The sequence below is a fragment of the Lissotriton helveticus genome, chromosome 8, assembly GCF_964261635.1.
Source record: "Lissotriton helveticus chromosome 8, aLisHel1.1, whole genome shotgun sequence".
NCBI lineage: Eukaryota > Metazoa > Chordata > Amphibia > Caudata > Salamandridae > Lissotriton > Lissotriton helveticus.
In genome coordinates, this window is record NC_136069.1 from 1,532,621,454 (window position 1) to 1,532,635,158 (window position 13,705).

Below are 13,705 nucleotides of genomic sequence, written 5' to 3' on the forward strand. Positions count from 1 at the left end.
TGTCAGGGCTGGGCCTTTAATGCCCGCCTTTTCAGGACTGTTGACCAAAAGAGAGAGGACAACCATATCAAATGTTGCAGACAGATCCAACAGAATCAGGGCTGCATTGCTACCACTATCTACAATGGCTCCGATATTTTCAGTGGCCACCACAAGGGTGGATTCTGTACAATAATTGGGTCTAAACCCATGCTGTGCAGGTTCAAGGTGGCGGGAGATTTCCAGATAGGTTATAATCTCCTGATTCATGGCCTTCGCGAGGATCTTGGCAGGTAAAGGAAAGGTGAAATTGGCCTGTAGTTCTTCACCTCAAGCATGGCTTCTTTAAAAGGGGCACTAAAAGGGGTACTATGGATGTTTTTTTCCACACAACTCGAAAACAGCCAGAGGTGAGAATCCTATTTAAGAGCAAAGCAAGATGAGCTGAGAGAGTCTTTGATACTGGACGAAGCATGTGAGGAGGGCATGGGTAAGTGGAAAGAAAGTGGTCAATACAGGAAGGCCACGACTCAATCAGAGATGGATTTCTCATTAGTTTCTCTTGTAAGGGATGGCTCTGTTTTGTCAGATATTATGGTAAATTCTGAATATATTTTATTTAACTTAGTATAAAGGAAATCTGCTATTTTGTCACATAGCTGTTGCTCCAGGGAGGCTATGTTTTTCTTGCAAAATTAGATAATGATTTTACTGTTTTAAAGAGCTCCTTGGCAGAATTGCTGGCTATCCTAATTTTTGTTTTAGTTGCATAAATATGGGCTTTGTGTTCTTTTATCATAGATTTATACTTTGTTTTTTTACCTCTGGGCAGTAATTCAGGTTACCGGTGCTTTCATTTTCTTTTAATTTCTCTCAACTCTAGAGAGTATTACGGCGCTGATGGAGAGGACCGTTGATTAATCCTGATTTTTACGGGAGTGAGTTGGGAGACTGCTGCATCAACACACAGCAAAACTGGCCGCTGCTTGCTCAACATAGTAATTGGTTATAGAGTGGGATTCACACATCAGGTTGTTTAGTTTAAGGTTGTCCATTTTCTTCCACAAGTTGAATTTTTTAAATCGCTGCAGATACATTCGGGGGTGGGGGGATTTAAAGTGGCGCTGATTAACGTAAACATAATGGCCCTAAGATCGATCCAGGACAGAGGTATCACTTTCCCAACCACTAAATCTGGATTATTAGTGAATATGCTGCCTAGTGTATGATTGGCCTAGTGGTTTAGATGTTTTACATGCTGTAGGAGGTCGAGTACTGAGTAAGATTCGAGCAGTCTTGCAGCAAGCACAAGGCGGTCTGAAAGGAGAAACTACAATTGTGGCAGAAGAATTGAGTGGTTGAAACATTAAAGTCACAAGCAGTGCATGTGGTGGGATTACCTTGTTTGCCAATTTCTAAAAGTTCTTCTCTGAAATACTTTTAGAGAGTGAAAGGACCAGGGGTCCTGGTGCTAGGTGCTGTCTGGCCGCGGACAGGCTCAGATGTGCTTGCCTACGGAACGCCGTCGGCACGGACGTGCTTCCCGGTCCCTTAAAATGGGCGTAGCAAAAGGTGGTGCCCCTTTTTGCATGGTTGCCCCCACTTTTTGCCGGATGTTGAAGCTCTTTGGCTAATTGTGCCCTGTGTTCCTGCTAACCAGGTACCCAGGGCCTATGATCTTTCCCTAAAACTGTACCTTTGCAACCCCAATTGACACCTCTCTGGCCACCTGTAAGTCCCTTGTAAAAGGTACCATAGGTACTAAGGGCACTGTGACCAGGGAAGGCCTCTAAGGACTGCAGCACCTATTGTGCCACTCTTGGAGGCCCTGTACACTAACTAACAAACACAAACTCACACACACTTTTGCAGGCTGTGTGTTTTGGTGCAGAGAAAAGTGAAGAGTCGACATAGCACACAGGCCTACAACCCACTGCCTATGGTGTAGGTAAGACATCCCTCTAGCTGAGTGTATTATACCACTGGTGATGGTACAGGTGCATGAGCCCTGTACCCCTACAGTATCTAAGTCCATTCTTAGACATTGTAAGTGCAGTAAAGCCATAAAGAGTGTATGGTCTTGGAGTGTGTCATTACGAACTCCACAGCACGATAAAGGCCTTAGTGAGTTCAAGGATGTTGGGTATCAAATTTCTCAGAACATTAAACCCACACTGATGCCAGAGTGGGATTTAATGCCAAATACACTCAGAGAGCATCTTAGAGATGCCTCCTGAAAAATGACTTAACCCTAGAGTCCTGGCTGACTGGCTGCTCGCCAATTGCCACCCCCACACGTTTCTGGATGTCAGAGAAACCCGACACTAGTGTGCTTCTTGTGTCATCTGCCAACATCCCCGGGGTGGCTCTGAGTCGTGTACGCTTTCCTGTGCCTAAGAATGTTCCTGCTGCAATATAACTAATTTACCTTGCTGCTTTATAACCAATTAAGCCCATTTGCATGGACAAGTATGAGTGTCTTCCTTTTGTCAAGGCTTGTTTCCTTGTTTTTGCCAAGGCGTGTTTCCTTTTGCCCAGGCTTGTGTTTGTACATGTGCCTGGATGTCAAATGCCATTGTTGCATATGCCGGTGCTTGGCTTATTTCCTGATCTTATCTCGACGGTGTTATATTTTCAGAGGTGGTGGGCTGTAACATGTTCCTCCTGTTTAATCCGGCCAGTGTAACCTATTACCGGAACTATACATTTATGTGGCCAAGTAATGCATAGATGTTTTATGATATTAAGAAATATTGAATTGAACTTTAGACCAAAGCCTAGCACCTTGAATATTGCGCACAATTCGGGGAGAAGAGATTTATTTAGGTAAATATATTCTGTATGTATGTAGTGAGTGCTGGGATAGAGTAATGTGTGGGTGTTATCAGAGGTGTACCCTGTGCTCATATCCCCTTCTCTTCCTCCCTAGAGTTACAAAAGCTGTCGCTCCCTCAGAAAACCCAAATTTTGGTCACCTGGGGGGACAAGGCTGTGTGGAATAGCAGTGTTTTCTCTTTTTCTCTCAATCCACTTCCCCTTCCCTTTTGGAACACCTGCCAACGGGCATCATGTGTTATTTGATGAGCTTGAGAGGTGTTCCAGGAGGCTCATTATCGCTCCTGCAGATGCCTGGATTTCAGGTGAGGGGCCATGCCACAATCTCACAATGGACCCCTGGGTCAAGAACCTCCCACTCTCGGGGTCCTGAAAAAAAAAAACACATACTGGGTAGAGGTGCAAAGCCTCCTCCCCTAGGATCATCAGGGTGCCCGAAGGGGAAGCTCCAAAGACTTGCCGTCTTTGTGAGCTGACCCAACCATCTGCTGCACGCAGCAACTGGGCCCCACCAGTTCTAACCCCCACTTTGGGAGGACGAATCGGTGGGAAAACCAAGATCGGAGGAGAGGTGTGCCCACCTTTGTCAACCCCACCCCTCAGGTGGGGTAGGCAAGGCAAAGCACACCTCTCAGTCTTCGCCATCTTGAAGAAGGGGGGACCAAGCCAACCAGAGTAGGGCTTATGCCCCCACTCAGACTGGAGGGTGCCATAATTGAGGGTGCACCCACCCCCCGGGAAGGACCCATTGGTCCCTACCTGAAACGCCCCTAACTTTAGTATTAAGGGGCAACTCCGAAACTTGCCTCCTCAGACAAGCAAGAAAAAGAAGAAAAAGGACAGAAGAGGGGTGCTGAAAGAAGAGGAAACACAAACTGCCTTGGACCCAGCCCTACCAGCATGCCCTGACCTCAGCCTGCTCCAACAGAATCCCAGCGTGTCCTGCAGCCAGCAGCCCCCCAGAACCCGGAGGACCTGTGCTGCCTTCCCTACAAAGACTTTGTCTCCCATTACTCAAGAACCAGACTCTGGCTGCGGCCGAATCCGCCAGTCTGAACAACTCTGCACAAGTTTGAGTGGCCCAACACCACAAGGAGTTCCCCCAGCGATCCGGATCTGGGCCCTGGTGATTCCTGACCTACCTCATGCCTTCAGACAACACCTGCAGCCTCTATCTGGAGGATCCCCCTGACCACGGCCAGAGCTGGTAAGGAAGCCAGATGCCTCAAGATTCCCCTGCACCAGACGCTCCATGGCCTTGGGTGGCCTAACCGACTGTGTCCAGGCAATCCCCTGCATCCCAACTTACCTCTCCAACTGGTGGTCGCCTCCAGGAAGCCTCCTTGCCCGAATCTGCAGTGTTTGTTGCGACCGGAGATCTCCTATTGAAAACAACAGGACATCCAACGCCAATCCAGCACCCTGAACCCGGCTGCCCTCGTGCCGCTGTGGTTGCACCTCATGTGCTAACTTGGATGCCCCTTTGCCCTGAGCTTAACTCTATGAGCTTGGCTCCCTCAACCCTGTGGCTTGCCGGAGAGCAGCTACTAACCCACTGCCCCCTAGCCCATAGGCTAACATTGGTCCTCAGAACTCTGCACCAGGCCGCCCTAGTGCCGCTGAGGGTGCTTTTTGAGTGCATCCTTGACCCTGGGGGAGCACTTGTTCTAACCCCAGAAACTATATCCTCAAGACTTTTTACTTACCTACAAACCGATAACCTCATTTTTCTCCACAGGATTGCATTGACTGTTTTCCTCTGAAAAACCTCTGTGTTGAGGGAGGTTGTATGCTAGTAACTGTGTTTTATTGCAATAGTGTTTTACTTACCTTTTATCTAGGAAATGTCCCAGTGTGATATCTAGGCATATCACACAGAGTAGAAAAACGAAAGTACTCTAAAAAGTAACCTGAAAAGGAACAAAATATTACAAATACTCACTGTTTTTAAATATTTTACAAACCTGTAACAAAAGTATTTGTTCATTCCTCTTGCTTGTTTTGATCAATCTGTCTTGAAAAGTACAATTCTATTTAGCTGTACCAAGTCCTGCTTGGTCCTAAAAATAAAATACAACTAAAGAAATATTTTTAATACGAACAATTGGTCTGAGTTCATTCTTTGCTTGAATTACCTCATTTCTTGCTTGAGGGTGTACAATAGATGTTTAACACTAACCTCTGATAAAGCCTTACTGCTCGCCCAAACTACCACAAATAGTGAGTACGTTATTACTTTTACTTCTGTAAGCCTTTGACTTGACGCTCTGCACACTATACCTTACTTTGGTATAGTATATACAGAGCCAGCTTCCTACAGTGCCAAACAGCAAAGACACGCTAGAGCGCTTTAAGACTATGTGCCTAACAGCAACAGCAGAGGTGCAAGTAGTGCAACCAAACTAACAATGAAACATAAACGTCCCACAAAATTACAGTTTCAGTCCCCCAAAGTTAAAATAATGTTACAAGAAATTAAAACTGTACAGTGTTTAAACCGCGATATTGGTGAAGCGCTTACTATCACAACACGCTAGAGTGCTTTAAGTAAAGACTATGTCCATTATGGTGCCAGCTAGAGATCAATGCACATTTTCTCATGACAATCAAACATGTTCTTATGCCAGAGCAGGCTCACAAATAGGGCTAGGTGCCCTCAAAACTTTGATGCATAATAGCATACATTTTAAGTCTTATAACTTATCAATAACAGAGATCCCATTGCGAAAAAAAAAAGATCTTGTCTCTCATTGCAGTCCAAGAGCAGCATGTTAACCATAATTTCAACAGACCCACCAAACATCCCACATAAAAAAGAAAACCAAAAACATGTCAACATTTTGTTCATGAAGTCTTTAAAAAAAAATAAAGAACTTCAGTGAAGGTACCTGAAAACTCACTTTTGACGTACACTGTACTTCCACTTGGCAGAACAACAACATTTGAAGCTGGACTAGCAGGTCTAGGGGATTTCACAGTGGCCATGCTGCCACTCGGGATTGGAGTAGATGTGGGGGTTGACGTTGTAGTTGTGTAAGAGTAGCAAACTACCACTACAAGAAAAAAAAGTGACAATTAAAGGAACTGCTCAGATTAACAGGGACTAAAGGGTTCATTCTGCACTAGTTACCATTACCTGCCAGCTGTTCGGCACAATACAGCATGTGATTACATATAAGTAAAAGAGACCCATTCTAGCCCCGTGTGTCAGCTGGAGTTAAAGTCCTGAACTCCACCATTGCAGAAGCATCAGGTAGCTTCTCAACCCAGTTGGACATTCTTTTGCCCTTGCTGCTCCCAGGTCCAGTGTCTTCTTGTCCATCTCTCCAGTTTGCAGAGGAATTTAAAGAGTGGTGGAAAGTTCTACAAGCCAGGAACCCCGGTCAATCCTAGGAGGCCACATCATCAATTCACTCTTCTCTGAGAAGCTCAGCCCACACCTGTGTCATCCCTCCCCACCAAGGCTTCAAAGCAGAGACCCTCCCGTGTTGGCTAAAGACGCCTGGCTCTCCTCTTATTTCCGTGGGTCTGAGCAGTCCCATCCCACGTGCAGTGACACGAGCGAACTACCAGATAGAAATTGCTCCTCAACCCTTTCTTTCCCTGGAAATGGGTCAAGCACTGTTAATTGCTCTACTGTGGAGGGAGGCCTCTGATCCTGCTGCTAGACAGCAGGGTAATTAACTTGGCCCAGTAGTGGGGACAAAGGAATGGAATCTGATTATGAACTGGGCAAGGGAAATATGCCAATTCTTAGTGTCATAATAAGTGGGTGTATGATGTCAGGGACTGTAAATATACACTCTGGGTTCATGCTTACCCCCAGATTGATAGCTTGCTGGATGTTACAGACTTAGTGGAGCACAACTGTACTTTAGTGCAGATTTCACCTACAATGAGTAATACAACGTAATACCAGAGACCTTTAGTAAGCACTACAGACGTACACTGTGAAAACTCACTCACATTATAAGTACTAACTTAGGTCAGTACCAATCCTTTAAGAGTCCCTTCTGTGACAGGCTACGTGTGCACATGCCAATCCACAGAAGATGGTTGACTCACATGTGCAGCCGGCACACGTGTTCACATGTAACCAGCCCAGAGCCTCTTAGCCTGGCGTCACACCAGGTGGACACTGGTGGTTAGGACTCTATCCATTTACCATGAATTTACAGTGGATAAGACGGAGGTTGTGAGACAAGCTCGCAGTAGAAGGCAAAACACAGGGACTCAAAAGTGAACAATCCAGGGGAAATAAGTGAGCAGAGCCCACTTTGCAATGCATATTCTTTGCAGCAAGGCAAGACTAGGGAAACTGTAATAAGAAGTAGACTATTTGTCGCTTATCTAGTATTTATAGATGTCACTGACAGTACAAGCAGCACTGGTGCAATGTGGAAAAAATAAAATAAGCTATAAGAAGGCCAAATCTCAAGTGTTGCAGTGCAATTAGATATATATGAGCTTGTACTGGAGTAAACAGTTATGTTATCTTTTACAAACATTCAGAGTAAAGATCAAGGACACCTTCAATGATACTGTAGATATAACCCGTTTCAGATGTGTTCAACCAATTTTCGTGATACTACAAGAATGTAAAATGTGTTGTCGTCAGTGCAAGAGTTTATCTTATTGTTGCTTTGCCATCATAACACTCATGCTTTCATGTTTCAGCCACCATTTGTATAAAAAGTACTTAATTAAGAAATACTGAGTGCTCACAAAAATGTAGTCTAAACACAGTGTAGAGTAGGGTTTTTGGCCACATTAGCTTTGGGGTAATTTAACACTACTCCAATATAAGTAGCTGATGCTAAAATGATAACAACATAAACAAATACCAAACAACCGCATACAAAGACAAACAATAGCACATTGTGTAAGACCTAAAAGGTTAAAAAAAAAAAAAACAACAAAAAAGATAACCTTTCTTAGACGCTTACCTTCTTTATTTCCGGTTTCTGCTGGTGTAGGAAGAGAGGCATTGTGCTGTAAAGCTGCATTTGCAACAGCATTAGCAGTCGCTGTGAAGGCTGTCTGGGGAACCAACCGGGGCATTAATGGCACCAACCTACGGCCTTCGATGGACCACTCTGCCGAACTGTTCGGCCCACACATGCTGAAAAGAAAAAAGTTGCAATATATATATATTCGCTGTACAAAACGCAAACATTAAGCATCAATATAATTTTGGAATTACACTCTCAAACCCTTTTATGGGCTGGCTTGACTGCTTGCCCTTAGCTAGATCTCATGTCAGCAAGACTAATACATAACATACAGAAGGGTCTTTAGGTCAGAATTTCTCAGGTATTGGAGTGTTTGGACGAACCTCCCCCAGGCATTACTTTACTGGGTTGTTCTACATGTTCTGGGATCCGCACACAGCATTTCACGGATGTATACGTTTTGGACGTTTTTTTCTTTGTAAGTCATTGATGTGAACAGAAAATGGTCCCTCTCCAGAACGTTGCACCACTATCCTTGATAACAAATGTAAAAACAGTAAATGGAGTCTTTAGTATGTTGAGTTACCAGCATCCGGCCAGCATGAGTGCTGCTGTTAAGTGCTCAGGGACTCGGACTCTCCCTGCACAACCAGCACTGAGCAAATTCTAACCCAACAAAGCTGGAGAGGCCACCATGAGCTTCTCCATGTGTTCTCTGTGCGCTCTCCTGATACAATCCCCTGACAATATAGCAAGGAAACTCAGACGTTCTAGTTGCGGTTTAGTTCTGGACTGCCTTGGCTTCAGCATTTAGTCCTGTCCTCTTTGGTCGGAATAGTAGATCAGTTTTTTTTAATGTCATGTTATCACAGTTTTGGTTGTTAATAGTAATTATGCACAGTGCTTTTTCTAGGAAGATATAACCAACTACCCACAATGGCAATAATGACCAGCAGCCTTGTTGTCACAGCTCAGGCATTAGTCCAGCTTTGCATGGAATCACCGAGAAAGCTTGGTGAACGATTAGCGACCCAAGAATATTTATTTGAAATCCTTTCCCGTACATCCCTCTTCGAGCTCTCAGTACATGCCCGGTTCAGGTGCTGCAGGCTTGGATGTGTCATTTGTTTTCTTCCTCTGGGGTCTGAGCTGGAGTGTAAGCATAACAAAGTGCCTATGCAGATGACATATGGAAGCCTCAACTCCAGAAACCACTATAAAGAATTCAGGAAAATGAATGACTCAATAACTCACAAAACTAAAAGGAAAGCAGGCAGCCTTACATCACTAGTTTGTTTAGTTTCTTTGCCTTTTCCAAAAAGTGTAACATTATTTAATATGAGGTGTACCAAGAAAACAAATCCTTAAATTCTCTGGGGAGTATGTACACTTACACTTCAACAGCAGATATAGGCTAAGCGCTTTAATGCCTCAATAAGATTATAAAGTGCTATTTCAATGCCTTTAATAAAACATTGAAATACAATAAGGCAGGCAGGGGATATCTTAGTCCAGGGCTCCTTAAATACTGCTTGCACTACCAGGGGATGTAGCTCAGTGATACATTACGTGCTTTGCACATGTGGCCATGAGATCAATATCCTTTATATCCAGTGAGGATTTATTTCCGTGTACCAAACTGTTGAACTTTTCCTTTTGTGTTTCTCTCTGTGTAAACACGAGAGAGCAAACTGATCCTCATCTCATGATTTAGCCTGCATTTATTAAGGCCACTAATCCGAGGAAATTACATTGTATCCGATGAGGATTTTTAAACCAGTCCTTTAAAAATATCATCAAACAAATCCAAACTTGTGTTTTGTCTATGCAGGCTCGACTGTCATCAGATCATGTTTTAGCACATCAAAGTGCGATGTGGCTGAATTAAAAATATACTGCACATTTTTGGCACTATCTAATCCTTTTTGATTGAGACTAGTTTAAAGGACACCTAAACAACTTACTTTATTCTGTATTTTATATTTTGTATTTTATACATAGAAAACGCCAACAAGTAAAAGGTGATATCAGTACATCCAACTGATAGTACGTCTTAATTACTTTTATGTGTAAGAATATCTATATAGCGCAAACCAGACTGAAGGCAGGAACAGAACTGGAATTAGTAGTAAAGCCAAGTGCCACATCAATATTCGAATCATCTTCATACAGAGGATGGACCTTTCTTTTCCTAGTGGCTGAAAAAGAACCAATCCCAGCAGGTAAAAGTGTGAACTACCAGATATCAAAACAAGGACAAAGACAGTAGCTTGGAAACATGGCCTGTGGCACACACCCCATAGAAAGACACGGGTTCCTTCTCATCTGTATTCTGTGCTTTGTGCTAAGAGCAGGAACGCTCTACCGACAACACACAAAGGGAAAGTAGCCGTATTACCTACAAATGTTTGCCAAGATGAGGTCAACAAAAATATTGTGCACTTCATTTGATGCATTTCTTCCAAAGGTTTTGTGCAATTATGAACTTGACTAGAAATTTGATAAAGCCAAGTGGAACCACAAAGGGATATAACCTGGCTACTCCAGCATGTAAAACATTACTTTTTTTTACTCAGGAGCTATGCACACCAGTGTAGAGGAAGCCAAGGGCCAGAGGCTGAATGTGTTGCCGTCTTCCTTTTAGTGGTAAGGGCCATATCACCGCTGCTGTGAAAACATTCTGCAGCGCAAGGAACAAGGAGGTAGACTGCCTGGCGTGTAGCAAAATACTTGTTCCGCCAGAGGCAGAATTCATCGGGTCTCTACTATAATGATAACCTGCAGAGATCAGGTAATGTAAATTGCTGCTCGGCAGACTGGTGCTCTCCCTTGCGTGCCTATATACTTCATCTTCTTCTCTTCGCAAAGATCATGTGAGCTACATGTGCAAGAACCTTGCACTGCTGCACTCTGGTCTGTGCTTGAGGATTGCGAGCAGCGCATGTGCTTGAAACCTACATTGCCAGATCCTGTTCTGCAAAGAGGATTACGAGGGCACCAGTGCCTGAATCCTGCATCACTTCAAGAGACTGATAACCATGCACTGTCCGTGTGTCCTCAACTTCCTGCAACTCAACTGTTCAAGTGACAACAACTGTGCGCGGCCACTGGAAACCAACTCCGAGTGTAACCAAGCTAAATAGTCAAAAACTGTTTTGATTCCAAACAACTTATTGAAGTTACTGAGCTTATTTGCTTACAGATAATAACACTGCTTGGACAATCCACTTATAGTGACAGACACAAGTGGAGCGATAACTAGGTATTCCACCCCACACCACTCTCCGAGAATAAGCCTTACCTGTTCGACCCTCCCCTTCTGTGACTGTTAAAGTCCAACACCAAGAGCCTTGACATTTCACTGAGCTTACAGTAGTATCAGGTTGCTGCATTTTCAGAGACAGCAGTAACGCTCTGATTGCCTTGCCTATCCTGGAGTTATGCAGGCCCCAGAGAATTGGCCTGAGACTTTGATAGCGGATACATAAAAAAATCTTCTTTAACCACTAAGGAATTCTGTAATGCAACAAGAATGAAACAAAAGAGTGAATAAACATACAGTCTACGCTGAACAGGCTAGAAAGGACTTTCCTATTAAAGACTTTAGGACCCAGTAGGGAGACCATCCGTCAAACTATCCCATAAAGAGAAACACATCTATGAGGAGACATGTTACTTAGATATGAAGAGTGCGGCTTTAGAAGGTCCAACCTAGTAATACAGTCAGAGTAAACATTTGCATCATTAATTCAGTACAAACACGAAATGGTAAATGAGCCCACTTGTGTGCAATGGTCGTCAACTGCTCATCGTTGACTGCTCTTCGCACTTCCGCTCGGTGCCTCTCCGTGGATATGCTGCAAAAACATAAAAATGAGAGTCCATGAATAATAACAGTTACTCATTACTACCTACTATGAAAGGATGAGTTAAAACAAGGTGGAAAGAGGCCCGGTCAGTCAAAAGCAGGGTTTGTGCAATTCATCTAGGTGTAGCTCACACTCCAGGGCTGAGGGAGAGAGAAAGTAAAACCAATAAAGAAAAGGAAAAGAGTGAAAGTCTGAAAAAATAAAGGAGGTTGATAAAAGAAAGAAAAAGAGGGGGCGGGGTAATCGCACACAAAACCAATGCTTTAGCCATATCCTAATGGCCCACCTATCGCCCCCCCCATCAATTGGATATTATGTTGAAAAGAAAAGTCTGCCACAGACAACACCAGACTTCCTCAAATACCAACACCAGATCTGATGTATACAGCTGCATTACCCTCATTTAATTACAGTGTCTCGAGACAAAATCCGAAGTATAGTGCTACCATCTGCAGAAGATATTTAGCAACACCATTTGCCTTAATCGGCCTATAGGTGCATCAGTGTAACAATACCAAACATAAGACAAGACATACTTCTATTACTAAGAGTTCTACATCATTACTGTACTAGCCCCTTTTGTATCACCCCCATCCCTGAAGAGTCACGGGTGAATACCCGATTTGGCGAAACACGTGTCGGCTGCTTTCATGTTCCTCGGGTCTCCTTTGATAGGAGGACCATTTTTCACCTATAAAAACCAATATAAAGAACTATTTTTTGTGCAATCTTATCTTTATTGACATAATGTGATTACTCTCACGAAAAGATTTCATGTGTGCTCTGGACCTTGTTTGCATACTTCTATTACTACTATGACCTGTAAAACATGCATCTCACCTAAGAACTTTGGAGAGTTCGCCCAGGAGATCTTTTTTGTCCCTGCTGAGGTCCCCCTGAGCGCGCAAGGCGCTAATAACACCGGCATATGCCTCCAATTCTGAAAATATATAATGAGAAAATAAGAGTCATTCAAATTAAATGCAATGTGGTATTTTGTTAAATCTGTCATAAAACAAATGGCCTACATTAGGACACTAATCCCATATGCAGAAAGCTATACAAAACTGATAAAAATATGGAGGTGACAGAAATATGGAGGTGACAGAAAATGGTAAAGCATGTGAGGATAAAATACTGTTCAAAAATCCAAGGAATGCACGTGGCAGAAGTATGTGGCACCTGGCCCGGAAGTCTTGGCTAATCTCAGAGTTCAGTGGTGCATTACCCGACAGACAAGTGTCCCTCTAAACACTCGTTTACGGTCTTGAAAAATGTTTACATTGAAATAATTGTTCTTTTAAAATAAGACAAATTGTCTCACAGTAAACAAAATAAAAACTACTACATGACGCTAACTTACGTTCAAAATTGGGGTGAATAACTTTGCTCAGCAAAGTTTCTGTCAGTCCTTTAGAGATTTACAGCCAGATTCATCAAGCTTAATTGTGCTCGCAAAGGGCCAGATTCTGAGAATCTGGCCCTTTGCGAGTGCAATTTTTGCATTTGGGATTCATCATCCCAAATGCAAAAATCGCTAATAAAGAATTTGCATATTTGCGAGGAATTGCATTTAAGGAATCTCTATTTGAGATTCCTTAAATGCAATTCATTAACCAATTTTAAATTGCGAATTCGCAATATTTGGTCGCTATTTACCACGAAGTCAGACTTCGTGGTAAATTGCGGGAAAAAAAAAAAGAAAAAAGCACTTTAGTGCATTTTTCTCAGTTGCATGTTACACACACACATGTCCTTTGGACATGTGTGTGCGCAACACCTGTGTAAATTTGCATTTCAGGGGTGCTACAGGGTGTCCTTTGGACACCCCTGGCACCCTTGAAATCGCATCCTTATTTGCGATTAGCATTGGTGATCGCAAATAAGGAATAACTCCCCATTGATTCCTATGGGCCTGTAGGCCCATAGGAATGAATGGGAAGTTATTCCTTATTTGCGATTAGCAATTAGATAATCGCAAATAAGGAAGATGTAGGAATCGCAATATTTTTTGCAATTCCTACATGAATCCCGTTTTGCAAGTACTTAATAGCGATTCCTTATGAATCG

General features: G+C 43.3%; 1 protein-coding gene across 6 annotated transcripts in view; it reads right to left on the reverse strand.

Moving 5' to 3' along the window:
* Window positions 1-13,705, reverse strand: part of EMSY (EMSY transcriptional repressor, BRCA2 interacting) — a 377,116-nt gene that overhangs the window by 309,085 nt on the left and 54,326 nt on the right. For 4 of the 6 annotated variants that reach the window (XM_078658522.1, XM_078658524.1, XM_078658525.1 and 1 more), the window contains exons 3-6: window positions 12,476-12,575; window positions 11,549-11,623; window positions 7,761-7,936; window positions 5,703-5,867 (exon numbers count right to left, since the gene is read on the reverse strand). In XM_078658522.1, the coding sequence (XP_078514648.1) occupies window positions 5,703-5,867; window positions 7,761-7,936; window positions 11,549-11,623; window positions 12,476-12,575 (516 nt within the window). The remainder of the gene's footprint in view (window positions 1-5,702; window positions 5,868-7,760; window positions 7,937-11,548; window positions 11,624-12,475; window positions 12,576-13,705) is intronic. The other 2 variants (XM_078658523.1, XM_078658521.1) reach the window with 1 other exon arrangement.